This window comes from Vanacampus margaritifer, chromosome 2 (assembly GCF_051991255.1).
Source record: "Vanacampus margaritifer isolate UIUO_Vmar chromosome 2, RoL_Vmar_1.0, whole genome shotgun sequence".
Taxonomy (NCBI): domain Eukaryota; kingdom Metazoa; phylum Chordata; class Actinopteri; order Syngnathiformes; family Syngnathidae; genus Vanacampus; species Vanacampus margaritifer.
The window spans coordinates 16,772,328-16,790,386 of NC_135433.1; the positions used below are offsets into that span (position 1 = coordinate 16,772,328).

At 42.6% G+C, this 18,059-nt stretch overlaps 1 protein-coding gene across 2 annotated transcripts in view; it reads left to right on the plus strand.

The window, feature by feature from the left end:
* olfm2a (olfactomedin 2a) overlaps nt 1-18,059 on the plus strand; it is a 96,105-nt gene that overhangs the window by 57,526 nt on the left and 20,520 nt on the right. For both annotated transcript variants that reach the window (XM_077558426.1, XM_077558425.1), the window contains exon 2: nt 12,979-13,128. In XM_077558426.1, the coding sequence (XP_077414552.1) occupies nt 12,979-13,128 (150 nt within the window). The remainder of the gene's footprint in view (nt 1-12,978; nt 13,129-18,059) is intronic.

An 18,059-nucleotide genomic window follows, 5' to 3' on the forward strand; every position in this document is an offset into this window, starting at 1 on the left:
TTTTTCCGAGGCTGGTGGGGAGCTGAGATAATCGTATCAGTATCATCATTTCTGCTTATTAAGAACACTAATTCTTTGTCAAGTCTAAGGGGGGGAGAATCTTTTGTACTAGTATAAAGCGACTGTGTGTTTCCATATTCGACACACTGGAAGCTTCACATCACCTTTCGAATGTAAGCTTTTTTCCTGTGTCTTAAGAGCTCTTAATAAAATACTTGCAAGGGAAACTTTTTCATGAGATCTAAATTCTGATTTATTTGAACACGCAAAATATTACACTTAATAAAGTAATCAAATAATGCCTTAAGCGCCCCCCCACAAATACATCTTGGCTTCCTCATGTAGAAGCAAGCAGGCGGCAACAAGGCGTAAAGGCTGGTGAGGTGATGTTAGCCAGTCTCTTGAAGATGGCCAAATGTCGTTTGGAATGAACACATGAGATCAAGACAGACGTTAGGCGTACACTCACTTGCCAGCGAGATTTATCCCGACATAAGGCATACACTTGCTGGTAAGATACAATCTGTCATTAGGCATACACTTGCCTGTGAGATCAAGCCCGACGTTACACATACACTAACTAGCGAGATCCATTCCATAATTAGGCATACACTTAACAGTGAGATTTATACACCAATCCATCTCATAATTAGCCATACACTCACTGGCAAGATCAACCTATCACGAGGCATACACTTACTGGTGAGAGCCAGCCCAATGTTACTCATGTATTTGATGGCAAGATGATGAGTGGTAGCCTGCAAAACCTCTGTAAAAATGTAGGTTCCGTCTCCGATCGACTGTCATGATAACCAAATCCAAAGTCACCATCGGCCTAGCAGTATTAGGGATAAGACAAGGGTTGGCTCACAGTTTCATTGGATGCAATAAGCGACACATGCTAAGGAAAGTTGATGCTGCGGTGGGGATGGAGGAGTAATCGCGCTTGGCGATGCATGGATGGTAGCCGTGACAGTAACTGAAAAGTGACTGAAGCGCTTCCCCAGTTGTCATGGTAATGAGAGCATTGGTCCAGCTGTTTATGGTGGTGGGGTGTACGGTCACTCAATTGCATGAGACAGGGCTGCCCATAAAAACATGCTCATTTCAACCAAGACAAGAAATAAAAATGTTGAGTGTCCTATAAACTCGGGGTATGCAGATGTATAGGATGTCGCAGTCTTGCTATTAAGATACTTGTGAATGGTTTTAGTACTAACTTTATTTTTGGGCAGTTTTTTTTTCTTTCTTTTTTTTCTGGAGAGCTCAGTATTGTTCATTCGATTTGACATGTCATCATTGCTCTCCTTTTTTATATATATATATATATATATATATATATATATATATATATATATATATATATATATATATAGAGAGAGAGAGAGAGATTTTTTTTTGTATGTGTATGTGCGTGTGTGTGTGCGTGCGTGCGTGCGTGCGAGTGTGTGTGTATTCATTAGTTCACCTAAAACCTATTAAAAAAAATCCCATACTAATAATATAATATAATAATAAATTGCCAAATGCAGAAACATCAATGTAAGTTATCACGATGTGGTGGCTCTCGCTAACAGGCAGAATTAAGTAACCAGAATTAGGTTAAAAAATTCTATATACGTAGACCATGTTTCTATAAATTTTGATATTTGGTTTTTATTTGAGGCAGATATTTTTTCCATTAAAATGTGATTTATGAGGAGGATTTTTGGGCAGTTTTTCATTAACAAATAAACAACATACAAACAAACCAAGAACCCTCCCCCCTCCGTCCTAGGCTCTTAACAAACAGAGTGGTCAGACAGGTCACTGTTTTAAACTCAATGGTAATCTGAGCATAATATAAACAAGTTCAAAATCAGATGTATCTGTCATGTAAATGTAACATTGAAAGGGAAAACTTTCAACAAATTCTATGACGGGTCTCCAAGTCAGGATGAAATTTTTTCGGGCATTGGACAGCTTCTATCGTAGTTTCTCTAAAGGCAAGAAAGACAGTACTTCCCTCAACCACTGCAGGTACGATGGGGCTAAATTAGACTTCCAGTGAAAAAGTATGAGTCTGTGTGCTAGCAGTGAAGCGAATGCCAAAGCATTTACTTGCAAATTTGAAATTCTACAACACAAGGCGATATGATAGTCTAGTGCTATATTCTGGCTACAAACGGTGGAGAATACATGAAATATTTGTCTTCAATAGTCATTGAGGGAAGTACGTGACCAAAACATATGTCCTGTGAACTGTTTTAGACTGTGAAAAAAATGCACAAGTCTACTTTAGTGATCCAAACCTGCTTTCACCAATGACATAACCAGTTTCACCTGCCTACATAATACTGTACAGTACTCATCTTTTATTCATTTTGAAGAGCTAAGGAATATGGTTTCCTTGGCTGATGAGATATCTGGTGAGCTTAAATTAACACTGTGTATTCTTTTTGTAGAGAATTGACATGTTCTACTCACGTCTATAAGTCACTGCACTTAAGATCCGGTTGACTGATTATGCAGTACAGACATATACATACTGTATATACTAGGGTTGGGAATCTTTGAATGCCTCACGATTCGATTCGATTCGATTCCGATTTATGGGTGTGCAATTCGATTCAGAATCCATTTTCGATTATGAACGATTTTTGATTGAAAATGATTTGATTGACAATGATTTTTGCTTCAATCTATAGATGTTCAAGGAATCGTAATGATCTACTCCAGTCTGACTCGCTAATGCTAATTAGCGCGCTACTCGCAGCATTTTTATCACTCAAAAGAACGGCTGCACGCTGCAAAAAAACTACTTTTATTGGAATAACTTGATTGTGACTTTTGCCTTCTACTCTCTAACGTGGCTACAACTTAACAGTGTATCAGACCGTGTGGAATCACAGCGCCCCTAAGTGGCCAAATCAGGCACAACATGAACAGTGCTCCCAATAAAGGCACACACAAACAAAGGGATAATAAAAATCGATTTTGGGACATTTCAAATCAATTCTGAATCGTACTAAATGAAAATTTTGGGCACACCCCTGGTATGTACGCAACATCTGCCTGCAAAAAAAAAAGAAAAGAAAAAAATACTGCATGCCATTTGCATCCTGGTGAATCCATTTCTCTCTAAAGGCTCTTCCTGAGCGGGCGAGTTAGAGGCCAATGGAAATTGGAATGGATTCAAATGCACTCTTAATTTCAGCCAGGCATTTATGAAATATTAATAGATAGGAGAAGTGTTGCTGAGAAGCTTATGGGGGGAAAAAACACAAGGAAGCGCAGCGTGAGGTTGGAAATTGAGGAGGGAGCGTTACGACCGGCATTCCACAGCTAGACTTGAAAACTTCGGTGCCCGACATGTGATGTACTGTTTTAAAAATAGTTTAAAAAAAATACACAAACGTATGAGGCTTGATGTGAGATTTGTAAGCAGTGAAGGAAAGAAATGAGACGATCCACGACAGTCTCACGGTGAAGTGCATGCTGCAGTCACAGGCCATCTTTTCTGCACCTGTTAAGACTGCAACAAGAAGCCAGCGTCACCCGCTTGTGCGCCTTCTCACATACAAACTAAAAGCACGCCCACACAGATCTGCAGCGATGCATCGCGGGCGCGCTCCTTTCCAAACAAATGCTCACGAGGGACTTTGTCGCATATAAAAAGCCATGCATTATTAAAAAGGCCTCGGAGAGGGTTTGTGAAAATATATAGACGCTCGCGGAAACACACATCAGCACAGTCACGCTGCAGCAGAACAATAAATGCAGACTTGAAAGCAGATCTCACTTCTGTCTCTGAAAGATAAGAGAGTTTGTTGAAAAGTGCAGTCACAAGGCTGGAACGTCAACGAGAATGGAGAGTCCCGCTCACAGCAGTCATCAGGAAAATGCAAAAGAAGATTTAAAGCAAGGACTCACCAGATGTACAATTGGAAACTCCATCCCAGACAAGCGTTTTCATCTTTCCAAAGGTCGTAGTCCTCAAAGTGAAAAAGGTCACAAAAAACAATTGATGAATGGCTAAAAGTAAAGCACTTAACAGGATATCAGGTGAGCAAACAATTCCAATTGAAACCGCACTTCCTTCCCGAGTTTACACCTCGAAACAGGAAACCGCATATTAAAAGCACAAGAGACAAAATTCATGGCCACTTTTTGGTCAGCGCTCATTATTGGAGTCATTTTTTATTTCAAAATCATTGCATAGTAGCATATTTATGAGATCCCCCTTCATTTATTTATTTCTATTCAACAAATTCTCCTTTGGTTCTTATTGATTCATTTGTTCGTTTTTGGTGTGTTTGTTTATCTAATAGTTGCCGTTTTTATTTCCACTTTCATTCCTCCGTTTCATGCATTTTTGCATCTTAACATCAAAATGTTCAAGAAGGGTGTGATTTTGAACAATATTTAATTCAAATATAAACTCATTTGAATCGCAATTGCCATTCATAATCAAGTGCTGGCATCAGCGAGTACTCAAATATAAGTAATTGTACTCGTAAAAAAAAAGTGGTATATATATACATACAGACGCTCCCCAACTTACGAACGAGTTACGTTCCGAGCGATCGTTCGTAAGGTGAATTTGTTCGTAAGTTGCTTCAGTGCTATATTTTGTATTATAATTTATGTTTAAAGAGAATACGTACAGTACTGTACTACGTATGTTAGAGAGAGAGAGCGAGAGACACACACAGTATGTACATGTACGTAATAAGATAAATAAAATGAAGTTTAACTTACTTTTGGAAGATGTACTCGATGCTTAAGGATTTGATGGAGGAGGAAGAGGAGGATTTTATATCATGAGAGGTTCTTCGTCGTCGCTGGAATGGGCTTCAAAAGTTACTTCCTCCTCCGTAACTTCAATGTAGGAAGAAGTTGAGGGTCGCGGAGAAGAAGATGAGGGTTGATGAGTATCTTCCTTGGAGGATTTACTAGAAACTGGCCGAAAGAAGCGATCTAACGACGATTGCACAGTTTTCTTCTTTTTTCATCATAAATGATGCGGTAGCACTGTATGGCATCATTCAATTGATTTGCAACCTTTGTGCAACGTTCGATATTTGGGTCTTGCTGCTCGAAGAGTGCGATGGCTTTATCTATGAGCGACAGGCGTTTCTTTTTCTTCCTCCTCCTCGACACGTTGCTGAGCCTCCAAAGCTGGGTGAGCTCTCACAGCGCCAAGCGTCGGTATTAGCGGCGGAAAGAAGCACTACAGTACTCGGAAAAAGGTGCGCAATACAAAATCGAACTTACAGCATCTCTTTCCGAACATTTTTTGGCATGCGTGCATGCGCGCAGACATGTTCGTATGTACCGTTGTTCGTAACTCGAATGTTCGTAAGTAGGGGAGCGTCTGTATATATGAACCTACTTTATACAGTGTATGCATTAGCTTGTAAAGTCACCTTTTTGTTGTAATGGATTATTGATGTAATAACCATGAAGGGGGTTGGGAACGATTTGTCAGAAACTGAATGTCGTTCTTTTCATCAAACCTTGGCAGAAAGGACTTTGGCTATTGATAACTAATAAAAAAAGAGATGAAATATGAAAAGAATAGTCTATGCTGTCTTTATTAAGGTAGATACCACTGATAGGAGGGAATATTTTTTCAATACTAGCACCCACAATGCTTTCCTCGCAATTCATTTAATCCTAAAAATTTGAAATGAACTCGCTCAGAAAGAGTGACGGGCGAGAGGAAATGAAGACGTGGTAGATGTGGATCGCGTGCGTGTGGTTGCTGCTTCAAACTCCAATGAAACCCCCTTCCAAGTTCCCCCGGCAAATCAAAATTCCCTGTGATCTGCGAGCAAAGAGGACGACATGACGGCGCGGCTTGGAGGAGAGCAGGCCATTTGATTTGCCGCCTTCTGCCTGCACTTATGTTGATGGCTCTTTAATTTCATCTCCAAAATGGCCAATGCTTCTCTCATTACATTTTGGCTTGTCTGCTGAGAGTGAGCGGAGATGTGAATGAAAGGGTCGACTGGCGGATGCATGTGTGTGTGTGTGTGTGCTTGTGAGCACTCAGCACTACTTCTGATTGGATTAGTCCAAGAATGCCAAGAGGGACCTCCACCCACCCTTTCAGCCAGGCCTTTCCCCGGTCGGTTATTGATCCGTGGACAGCTCCATTTCCTGCCCGCTTCCAAACATATGGGCGCGTCTGTTTTCCACTCCGTCGCTCCATCGTGTCTCTTTTACTTTGAAATGTTACTTCTTCATCTTCCATCAAGCTCTTCATTGTTCTTCCTGACTCCTGCACTGTTGTCCGTCCTGTTGTTCTTTTCCACACTCTTTTTGCATTCCAAGGGCTTTTCACTAAATGAGCGTGAGACGCACAAAATGACATCAATTTAAACCAAAGTATTTTCTTTTTTTGTTCAGGCCGTTGCACTCGTAAGATGACGACATTGGCTGCATTTCACCAGACCAATTTGGTTGGATTTCTTTGCTATGTTAAGAGGCCACTTGTTGTATGAGTGTACCACTCACAATGCTGTTTCCTTGGTAACTTCACACTTAACACCAGAACAACAAAAACAGGAAGTTATATAGACATAACTATTGAGAAACTTTTTCAATTGGATCGTTACTATTTTTCTTTTCAAACTGAGGTCTAAGGTGTCTACAAACGTAGATGCAGTATATTCTTAATATTTGCAAATTTATACGTAGCCTTGCCTGGTATGGTATTACTTTATATATTTGATTATTGATTCAAGCCGTTTTCTACCAATAACCTCTTCAAGATCCGAAATTATTTAATTATCCATACATATGATTGAATATGAGCGTGAATGTGTGTTTTTCTATCTATTGTTTTCCAACCTGGGGGCCATGAGGTGCCGTTAGACAATATCAGGAGTGCGGCAAGAAACAATCCAATGTGATTGAATTTGTTTGAAAACGATTATTTATTAGTTACAAATATGTAAGGGTGTTAGAAAAAAATCGATTCGGCAATATATCGCGATATTACAGCACACAATTCTCGAATCGATTCAATATGCGGCCGAATTGATTTTTAAACATCACATTTTTATGGAAATATTCAACAAAACGTCTTACTAAGGGTTAGGGTTCACACGTTAAGCATGGAAGAACGTTTTATTAATGGAACATTCAGCCTTAATATTTGATTTCAGTGCTGTTCAAACATGAAACAAACTGCAACCTGTTTGCAACCTGGCTCAGTTCTAAGCCTGAATTTTCTGATAAATGAATACATTTTCATACAAATCTTACAGTGTACATGTACAAGTTTACTGATATGTATTTTCTAAATTTGAGTTAAAAAAAAAATATCGCAATAATCAATTTATAGATTTGTATCGGGATTAATCGTCATTGAATCGAATCGTGACCTATGAACCGTGATACGAATCGAATCGCCAGGTGTTAGACAATTCACACCCCTACAAATATGTCTTTGCTAATCTATGTCAGCAACGTATATTGATTGTCAGAACAATGATATTTTTATCTATTAGATGGTCACTTGTTGACTTTCTTACAAAATAATAAATCAAGTCTTTCTGCGAGTGGTACAAATTTATGTAGCTGGATTTCATTTGTGTGTAAATTGAGACAATATCATCATCATTTCAGTATTCAATACTGACACACATAGAGGAACAATCTCTCTTTAGTGGCTAACTAATAGAAAAATAAAAGGGTATATTAACTAAACCCTCAAAATAGTTAGTTGCTCAGTCAGTGACAGTCAGTCCCCTCCACTTTACCATTGCATTATCCACTCACCCACTGGATATGTTTCCCTAAAAGTAAGCATGCTATTCAGGGATTAGCTTGCATTTGAAGCCCCTCGGCACAGTTATTGACCACATTGATTGCACGTACATTGATCTCACTTTTTTTCAATGCAGCGTTGGTAGCCTATTTCATCCTAGCCTTAGAAAGAAAGAAAAAAATCTGTTATCATGAATAGTGATTACGATCCTATCTTAGCATTATATTACTAACAATAATTAGGTCATTTCTACTAACTTCGGTGCCTTTTAGCCTTCAAAATGGTTTTCCTTTCACTGTCAAGATTTGTTTTCATTTAATATCAAACAGTGTTCATTATATAAAAAGATAAATCTACTGGTCCAGCTTAGCACATTATGATGCAACCATTTTTAAAATATGTTTGTTAACTAACTAACTAACTAACTGTGGTTAGCAAACCTTTGCTAGATTAGTTAGCTTTATGTAATGAACACAGCATAACTATATAAAGAGCTAAACGACTTGAAAAAGTTCAAAAAATAACAACAAAACAATTACAGATATGATAGTGTAATGCACTCAACAATAATTGGGTCATTACTAGTAGCTATTCTGTGCCATTTTAGCTATGAAACTGTTTTGTTTCCTTTAACAGTCAAGAATTTACCATTTAATTTAATATCAATCAGGGTTTATTATACTGTAAAAAAAAAAAAAAAAAAAAAACTACTGTTCCATCTTAGCATGTTATGATGTAACCATTTTTTTAATAGGTTTGTTTAACTAGTCTAACTGTGGTTAGCAAACGTTTGCGAGCTGATCTTATGGTTGTAAAAGTAAACACACACACACAACAGATATGATAGTAAAATGTAATAAGACTATGCATACCCAACTGAAACAATGAAGTTCACTTGAGTTTCTTGATAAGCAGTCTTTGGTTTGACCTCACATCGCTTTGGCACCCATTGACCACAATTTACTAATATATGTTGGCACCCCTAAACCGTCATATATTGGAGAAATATTTTGCAGGTGTAATTTCTAGATATATTGGAACACTTTCGGCTCCCAGCCATATAAAAAAACCACAAATTTTTGATGCACCCTAATGTACAAGTTTACTGATTAGTATTTTCTAAATTATAGTCATATCGAGATTAATCGGTAACGAATTGATTCGTGACCTATGAATCGTGATACAGATCGAATCGCAAGATACTAGGCAATTCACACCCCTAGTATTTATCATTTATGTTTGGTGGTATGTTGTGAATTTTTATTTTTTTCATGTAAAATTCTGCCTTGGCTGAGTAAAGGTTGCTAGTGTGCATGGTTTAACGGGTAACTTTGGATTCATCAGCATACCCAAGAAGTAGCTCTCAGCTTCAAACTGATTGGTGACTTACTTTTGCACTAGTTTCAGTCTAACAAAGGCTATGTTTACCAGACAACTTGCGCTCCCTACAAGCAGGGTTGGAAGGGTTACTTTTAAAATGTAATCCATTACAGTTACCTTCTAAAAAATGTAGTTAGTAACGCAATCCAAGGACCATAATATTAAACTAATGTAACCGGATTACTTTTAGATTACTCCAATTACTCCAATGTTGAGTATGCTCAAACAAAACAAAGACAAAATAAAAATAAATATCACCACAATATATATTCTATACAATGTGCCCCTGCTATTTGCGGGTGATAGGGACCCGGGCAGCCTACAAATAGCAAAAATCCTTAGTGTAATTAAAAAGCATGTAGGCTGGTGGTTCCCTCTCCCCCTCCCCTCCCCCTTCCTCCCCCTTGCTTCCTCTCCCTCTTCACCTCTCCCCGCCCGTCCTCCGCCTCCCTGTCCCTTCTCCCTCGTCGCCCTTCCTCCTCCTCTCCCCCTCTCTCTGCGGCCCTGCTGCTGCCTCCTGCCCTTCCTGTCGTCTCCTTCCCCCGTCCCCTCCCCCTCCCCTGTCCGCCCTCCTCCCCCTCCCCTAGGCCGGGGGTTCCATCCGTGGCCCGGGTCTCGGCGCTCCGGGGGCCGGGGGAGTGGGCGGGATTGGTGTTGTGCCCGCCCCGCTCCGGTGGGCCTCCGGGCACTTCGGGCGGGCCCCGGTATCCGGGGGGCAAGCCCCGCCGGGGTCCCGGTGGGGTGGGTGGGGGTTTTGGTGGGCGGGTGCGCCTCCCCCCCCCGCCCGGTTGGGGGGGGCCCAGCTGGTCGCTCCTCTTAACTCACTGCACTAGTTTTGCACAATACATTTTAGGGCACATAACACACTTTGGGGGGGAGTGGGGTGGGGTGGAGACACCGTCTCCGCCCTGCAGCTCCCCTCCAAATTTTAATGCACCACACAACTGGGGGGGGGGGGGGGGTCATCGGTTGGGGCGGCCGCGGTATGAAGCAGTGCTGCGGTCGCCTGTCCGTGTGCACCCCCCCCCCCCCCATTAATTTATTTTAATGCACCACATACGCTCATTGACATGCCTGGGGGGCGGATGGATCGGAGCAGGGGGGGATATCATTTCCCTCTGCTCCGGTTCACCTGCCCCCAATTTTTAATGCACCACACACACACACTTATGTATATACACTGGGTGGGGTCACACACACGGTTTAGGGGTAGAGTTCGCCAGTCGGCGAGCTGGCGAACTTAGAAACAGGGTTAGTTTTTCACTTTGATCGTTGGGGTGACGACCGGGGCCTCTCCCCGCTGGGCCTGGGGTTCGGGGATGCCGCCCGTCCTCCGGTGCCCCCATCTCCCCTTCTGCCCCTGGTGTTCCGTCCCTCCGCGTGGTGGGGTGGGCGCGGGTGCCCTCTCCGCTCCGCTGCCCGGCCCCCTCTTCGGCGTAGATGCCTGGGTGCGGTGTGTCCCCGGGGTCTGGGGTCGGGGGCTGGGGGGCTGTCGGTTGGTGGGGGTGGGGGCGGGGGGCGGGGGCGGCTTGGTTGGTGGGGGGGTGGTGGTGGGGGTGCCGGGGTGGGGGGTGCTGGGGTGGGGAGGGTGTCTGGGGATTTGGGGGCCTGGGGGCGGTTGGGGCTGGGTTGGGGTGGGTGGCGGGGGTGGGGGGCGGGGGGGTCGCGGGGGGAGCGGGGGTTGTGGGCCGGTGGGGTGCCTGGTGGGCCTGCAGTGCCCCGTCCTGCTGCGTTGGGTTGGGGGCGCGGGCCGCGTTGGGGTGGGGGGCGCTCCTGCTCCGGGGTTTGCTCTCCGGCCGGTGGCCCCTGCGGGGCCCGGGGGTCGTCCTTTGGCGCGGCCGCGGCCTGGGGGGCCCTGAGGTGTTGCGCTTGCTCTGTCCTGGCGGGGGTCGACGGCTCCCCTCTTTGGTGGAGATTTTCATGCATGCTAGATCCACCACACCAGCATCTATCGAGACTCAGACACAATTTGTTTCTCCCTCAGGTCATTGATTCGGTGGAGGCTGGTGTCTGTGGATCTCACTCTGCTTCGTCTGTCCTTTCTACCTTTCCTCAGTTTCTCCTTTGGGCCCTTGAGGTTTCCCTGATTTGTTGGGAGTTTGGATGTCTTTGGGGTTGGTGAAGGTTAGTGGCCCGGTGGGTGGTGTCTGGTCGGTGCTGGGCTTCGCTTTTCTTTCTTTTCTTTGGTCCCCCTTTGGGTCTCCTGGCGGCCCCACGACTCTGGCTGGATTTTGAAGTGTTCGGTTTAGGTGAACGGTATGGGAATTCTTATTTATTTTATTTTTTTTTCGCACGCACGCACGCACGCACGCACGCACGCACACACGCACGCACGCACACACGCACGCACACATGCACAAACACACATCCAAAAAAAAAAAAAAAAAAAAAAAAAAAAAGGGAGAACAATGATGATGACATTTCAAATGATCAATACTGAGATCTCCCAGAAAAAAAAAAAAGAAAAAAAAAAAAAAAAAAAAAAAAAAGAAAAAAAAAAAAAAAAAAAAAAAAAAAAAAAGCATGTAGGCTATTGATTGATTGATTGATTGATTGATTGATTGATGGATTGAAGGCCATATCCTGTTTTCAAACTGTCACTGAAAGCAACTAGATAGATCCAATGAGGATGACGATGCGTGACATCAACTGCAAAATGAACTTTTATCCCAGTCAAAAGTTTAGCCGTGTATATGTTGTGCATGATGTTTAAATAGTGAATTGGTGGGAGGAAGATTTGTTTGGAAGGTGTAACTCACATTATGGTTGTAGGCTAGCGGGCTAGCTAGCAAGAAGCTACAGCGCGTAGCATGCCGCTGGACTCATGCTGAGTAAATTCCAGTGAATACCTGTCGGCATTTCCTCCCCCGTCCGTGAAGTTTTTGCGTGTGGAGGACACGACTTGTCAGTTCGTTCGTTCCCACCTCCCCGACATGTAGCAACGGTCCCACTCGCGCTGGCGTGCACGCGCTCTCTCTCTCTCTCTTGCTCTGTCCCTCTCTCTCTCTCTCTCTCTTTCGCTCCCTCTTTCGCACTCTCTCTCATTGTAGAAATTGTAAACCCTCGAAGTAATCCCCATTTTTAATAAATGTACCTGTAATCTGATTGCATGTTTTTCCTGTAACTGTAATGGAATAAAGTTAAAAAAAAAAATTGCAATCTGATTACATAACAGCGATACGTGTATTCCGTTACTCCCCAAGCCTGCCTAGAAGAAATTAATAAATTCATCATTAATTCTCACCAATATTCAATCAAAGGAAAAACCTTTCCTCAAATTATCTTACAGTGTGTCGATGCTGTAAACATGGCCAACCTCTCTCTCTCTCTCTCTCTCTCTCTCTCTCTCCCTCTCTCTCTCTCTCTCTCTCGCACTTGCTCGCTGCAGTGCTGTTCTCCCCTCAAAGCTAAAATTAGACAGCAAGTGATTCTCAGTAGTTGCCGGGATCAATTGCCATTAATTGCCTTTGGGGAAGAACAACTTTTGACAGGGCTGCGAGAGCGAAAGAGAATCCCAAGGAGAAATTATGACTCTGCAGCTAAGTTGTGGTGACAGAATGGGCACAACTAATCACGATATGGAATGGATTAAAAACATCTTTCCCTGCTAACTACGTCCCCAAAGGATGGTGTTAAAAGTGTTGGATGAATGCATAGCTTTACGAATGTTTTATGAGTGGGGGGAACAACGTATCGCTGTTGATTAATGCTGACGACATGAAGTGTGTTGTCTGACACTGCCGCATTCGTAAAAGCGGCAAACTCAAACAACAAGTGACAGAAGCGCCCGCTGAAGTGTTTGCCCGTCTAAGATGTATGTCTCTCTGTACGTTCCGCAGGCGCTGTACCCGAGTCCGGAGGAAGGCTGGCAGATCTACAGCTCGGCGCAGGGCGCAGATGGAAAATGTATCTGCACGGTGGTCGCGCCGGCTCAGAACATGTGTAACCGCGACCCACGCAGCAGGCAGCTCCGCCAGCTCATGGAGAAGGTGACTGCTGTCCATCACACGCCAGCTTTGAGGCACGACAGAACGCAGGCTGTCATCCTCTCAAAGTGTCATCATCTTCCAATCAAATCACTGAAATTGATCCAGCAATGGCTTGTAAATTAACCGAGTACATTAACATGCATGCCCATTTTTGAAATGTGAGGTCTTTCACATTTCAAATGATTGGGAGGGAATAAGGACATATGTTCTCTTACTGATCTTATCTTCAAACTAAGCAGACATTTGGGAAATAGTAAACATTTAACCTCAAAAGAAGCTTAAAGTTGTTTAATTATCAAATTGTGGCTTTAACAACAACCAAACTACATCGCCTTAACGCTATGTGCTAGCTTACTGCTAGGATATCATGGAAAATACCATTGACATGCTAACGGCTAGTATCAATGGTTGCGGTTTTATTTATATAAATATGTATATAAAAGGTAATTTAATTAATGACACATTTATTTAATTATTGGTTTATTTAATTCCATATTTAATTAATAAATGACACATTTAATTATGTTATGGCACATTTATTTATTTAATTATTTAATGGTGTATTTATTTAATTTTGGCACTTTTGGTCCTCCATACGTTTGCACAGTGCATTCATGAATTCAAAACACACTTAGTGCACAGCAAGGCGCTAAGACGAAGCCACTCTGGAGAATATAATACTATTTTCACTCTTTTCTTTTGATGGAAAACGCCATCTTTCGAAGGGTGGGAGACCAACGCCTTAGCTACCGGATGTTCAGCAAAGTATGGGACAAAGAATGATTTGCACTTTTCACAAAGAATGGTGCAAAAGGAAAGATTGACTCTGTGGATGTGCTTCGATTAACTGGCTGTTTCACTATACATGGTGTTTAGCATTGCTACTGCAATTGCTAGCTTGATTTTGTGAGGAATGAGGCTGTTTTGCAGGGAGATATTCACTTTATTACATTCTTTCCGGGCGTCCGGGCGGATTAGGAAATTGTCAGTTTTCGTTGTGCGGCAAATGAGGAGGCAGAGTGCACTGCGACGTTTAATGTGGCTGGCAGACCGCGTGCTGGCTGTGACGGTGGCCCAGAACTTTAGCTGAGTGGCAAATGTTGAGCTGCCGCATCGGAAGCGACGGGTACGAACCCTGCTCGAAGTTAAAACTTTTTTTTTTTTTAAAGATTGTAAGATGTAAGACTTCAAAATAGAGTAACATTTTTTTCGTTTTATTTTCTACCCCTACAGAGGAGGCATATGTTAAAACAGTTTGAATGTATGACATCTTGTACCTGAGTATCAAGTATCTCAAGGTCGGGCTGAGTCTCCTCTTTTTTGGGGGGAAATGAAAGTATGGTCACCCGTTGTACACTCGCCTGCCGACACACAAATTTGTAATTGGTGTGTGCGTCGCAATTTTCGACTGCCTGCCGACCCAAACCGAGAGTTCACTGCACATCACTGGTAGTAGTAGTAGAAGTATACTCTTCTCCCTTTGTGTCTGCTTGACTGTATTAAACTGCCTCCTGGTGGCCAAGGCAGGCACAACAGAGGGAATCACACACTGAATTGGATTAGGCCTACATTATTAAATCTAGATGCACAAAAAAAAGTGTTAAATAATTTACATTCTATTTAATCGTGTTATTATTCTCTGTTTTTATAGTACAATAATAAAAAGCAGACATCTTCAGTGTAGCAAATAATTCTAGTGTTGGGTTTGAAAAGCAAACCATTTCTGTGTTAAAAAAACAAACATTTTGAAGGAAGCTTTTTTTTTTTTTTTACCTTGTGCAGTGTGATTTCCTCTTATTTTTAGATAGAGGTGAGAGAATGCGCTGGAAAACAACTTCACACACTTCCAGGTGCGTCTCAACCAGCGGAAGTAACAGCTCGTTAAGTCACCTCTGCCGTGTCTTCTTTCACAGTGTGACATTGATGTGCTCTTGTGAGGGAGGCGGGGCTAAATTGAGATGCAAGAAGGGTCTCGGCAGCCCGCGCCGGATCAGCCCGGCACCTGAATCCACATATTGCATTCCGCCTCGTTGGAAGTTTGTCTTTCCCCAGACGGATGCTTGCGTCTGCTGTGTCTTCAAGCGCGCAAAATTTACACAGACTTTGAAAGAGGCACAATACAACAGAGCAGGCATATTCTGACGGAAGCACTTGATTTAGGACAAACTGTGGGGGTTTTGTCCATTGGGACTTACTGCAAGAGTACTCTTTATTTAAACAAAACATATCCCCCTGTCCGTTATGGATTATTTATATTCACAAATTCTGTGAGTCTGCATTTGATTGATGAGATTGGAAATATTCATGTAAAACAAACATATTAGTTTGTATCGTATTTTTGAGACACATCTGGATTTTGAGACATACACTACTCACAAAAAGTTAGGTATATTTGGCTTTCAGGTGAAATTTCAGGACGAGCCTAAACTACATCAAACCTTCACAGGTGAACTTAATGTGACCTTCTCTACGCTTTTGAATGCACGTTCAGCTGTTCAATGTGTCTGTACTTTTTGCACAAGTTACTGTTCTCTAACAAGGAGCTTAACGGCCACCTTCACAAACGACAACGCTCCAGCTCATGGAGGTGGCATCATCAGGGAACGGCTGTTGGAGACTGCCGTACCTCAAATGGAATGGTCTGCAATTTGTCTGAGTCGCCATGACGTCATCGTCGTCAAGCTGTATTATTTGATGCTCAAGGGCACACGACGAGTTATTGAGACGTTGACATTTTTTGTTGTGATGTACCCACCGTTGTTGTTACCTTTTTGCTTCAATGAATTGTTTGAGATGACATCACTGTAGCGCAGGGGTGGCCAAGTTCGGTCCTCGAGAGGCCCCTATCCAGCCTGTTTTCCATGTCTTCCACCTTCAGCGCAGCTGATTCTAATGATCAGCTCATCAGCAAGCTTTGCAGAAGCCTGACAACGATCCTGATCATGAATCAGGTGTGTTAGTGGAGAGAAACATAGAAAACAGGCTGGATAGGGGCTCTCGAGGACCCAACTTGGCCACCCCTGCTCTAGCGTGAACTTTTTACATTTTCCAAAAATTTCACCTGTCAGCCAAATATCCCTAACTTTTTGTGAGTAGTGTATCTGGATCTACAGGCCTAAAGAAATGAACACTTCATTTTGTTCTCTTGCATATTCTATTCCCGGACTCCACCCCCCGCCAGGGAAACTATCTTCAATTTCTTGCTGAAAAATCCCCCTCGAGCACAAAATTTTCTCTTCAGTTTTGTCCTCAGCAATTTAAATAAGGTCAATTGGTTTCAGCTCAGATTTAACCGTTGCATAACATTCCCCTTTTTTGCCTTCAAAAACTCTCAGTATGTCAAGGCAAATACTGTATGCTACGGGTTATTGTCCAACTACAGTTCTACACTGTGAAGCGCCGTCCAAAGAGTTCTGAAACATTTGGTTGAATATGCGCAATTAATGTTGCCTGAAACACTTCTGAACTCATCTTGCTCCATTTGTCAGCAATTGCATCATGAATAAATACAAGGGAAGCGTTCCATTGGCAGCCTTACATGCCAAGGTCATGAAACTAACATGCTTGACTGATGAGGAGGTGCTCTATATTAGCACACTCCAGGGTTGCCATTGGTGACTCTTCACATACGAAATGGCATGGCTTACTTATTCTCTGAGAAAAGCCTCGATGCGCTGACACTCACAAACCAACGTAGCACAATCCATTTTTTTGGTATAATTCAGGATTCTGGAATGGACTAGGGGTGATTTCAATATCTGCCTTTGCCTAGAAGGAGCCAGCTATTAAAAGGAAAGCACTCCCGTCTTAATACAGTCCACAGCCCGTCTTAATGAGGACACCTGAGGTTTGTGCGATTTGAGCTGTACAAAAGCCAAAAGAAGGAGTGAGGGTGCGTGCAGCACACACGCAAAATAGAGATCCTCATTTGGATCCGCAGCATGCAGAGGAAGAATTTCAGTGGAGCCCATCCACAAATTCCCTCCACTGGCATGAAAAAAAAAAGACAAGGACGGGCGGGCATGTCAAGGTTCAAAGAATTCGCAACAGCTTGGCGCCAAAGTCTGTCTACAGCTTCATGTGAAGCTGCTACAATGTGGAGTTGACCCCAGAGGTGCGGCGGGAATGTTAAATGTGCAAAAGGCAGCAGCCGCCCTCACTGACATTTTACGCTCAATGACTGACTGACTGAATCACTGGAGATGTAAGAAAGAGTGAGATGGAAAAGCAAAAAGCAGGAAAGCCTTCATTCACTAGACAGAATTTATTTGACATTGGATGGAGTCATGGCTGCATGTGGAATAGTGGTTAGCACGCTAGCACCCATATTACAAAAATGTTGCTTAATTGAAGACTAAATTGACTGTAGGTGTGAATGTGGGTGTGAACACTTGTTTGTTTTTATAAGAAGCTCTCGACTAAGAGGCAAACGTGCAAACCAATATATCACTCCTTGCTGCTTAACTCTTTGACTGCCAGACGTTTTCAGAAACGGGATGTCGCCAGTGCCAGCCGATTTAAGCATTTTGACTGATCTTTCAAGGTCCACAGAAAATGTTGTGTTTGGACTATGGAAACACACATACTACCAAACGAAAGATTGAACTCTCATCTTTCATCAGTAAAAAAAAATTTGTTTCTACCTTATTCCGTTCTTCAGTAATCAACAATAGAAAATGGTTAGTTTCACCGAAATGCTCTGTTTTGAAACAAAAAGCGGAGAAAAAGAGCTTTTTGTGAAACGATGTTATTTCATGCACTCTAGTGAATTCTACACTTCTTTTTGTCCATGAATGATGCCACAAACACCTAAATAGTGCTTTACTTCTGTAAAACGCTTTCACCACCACCAACAATGAAAAAGTGTTTTTGGATTGCAAAATACGTTTATTTCCATTCAACAGTGTAACAATTTGACAAAACAATTTCGC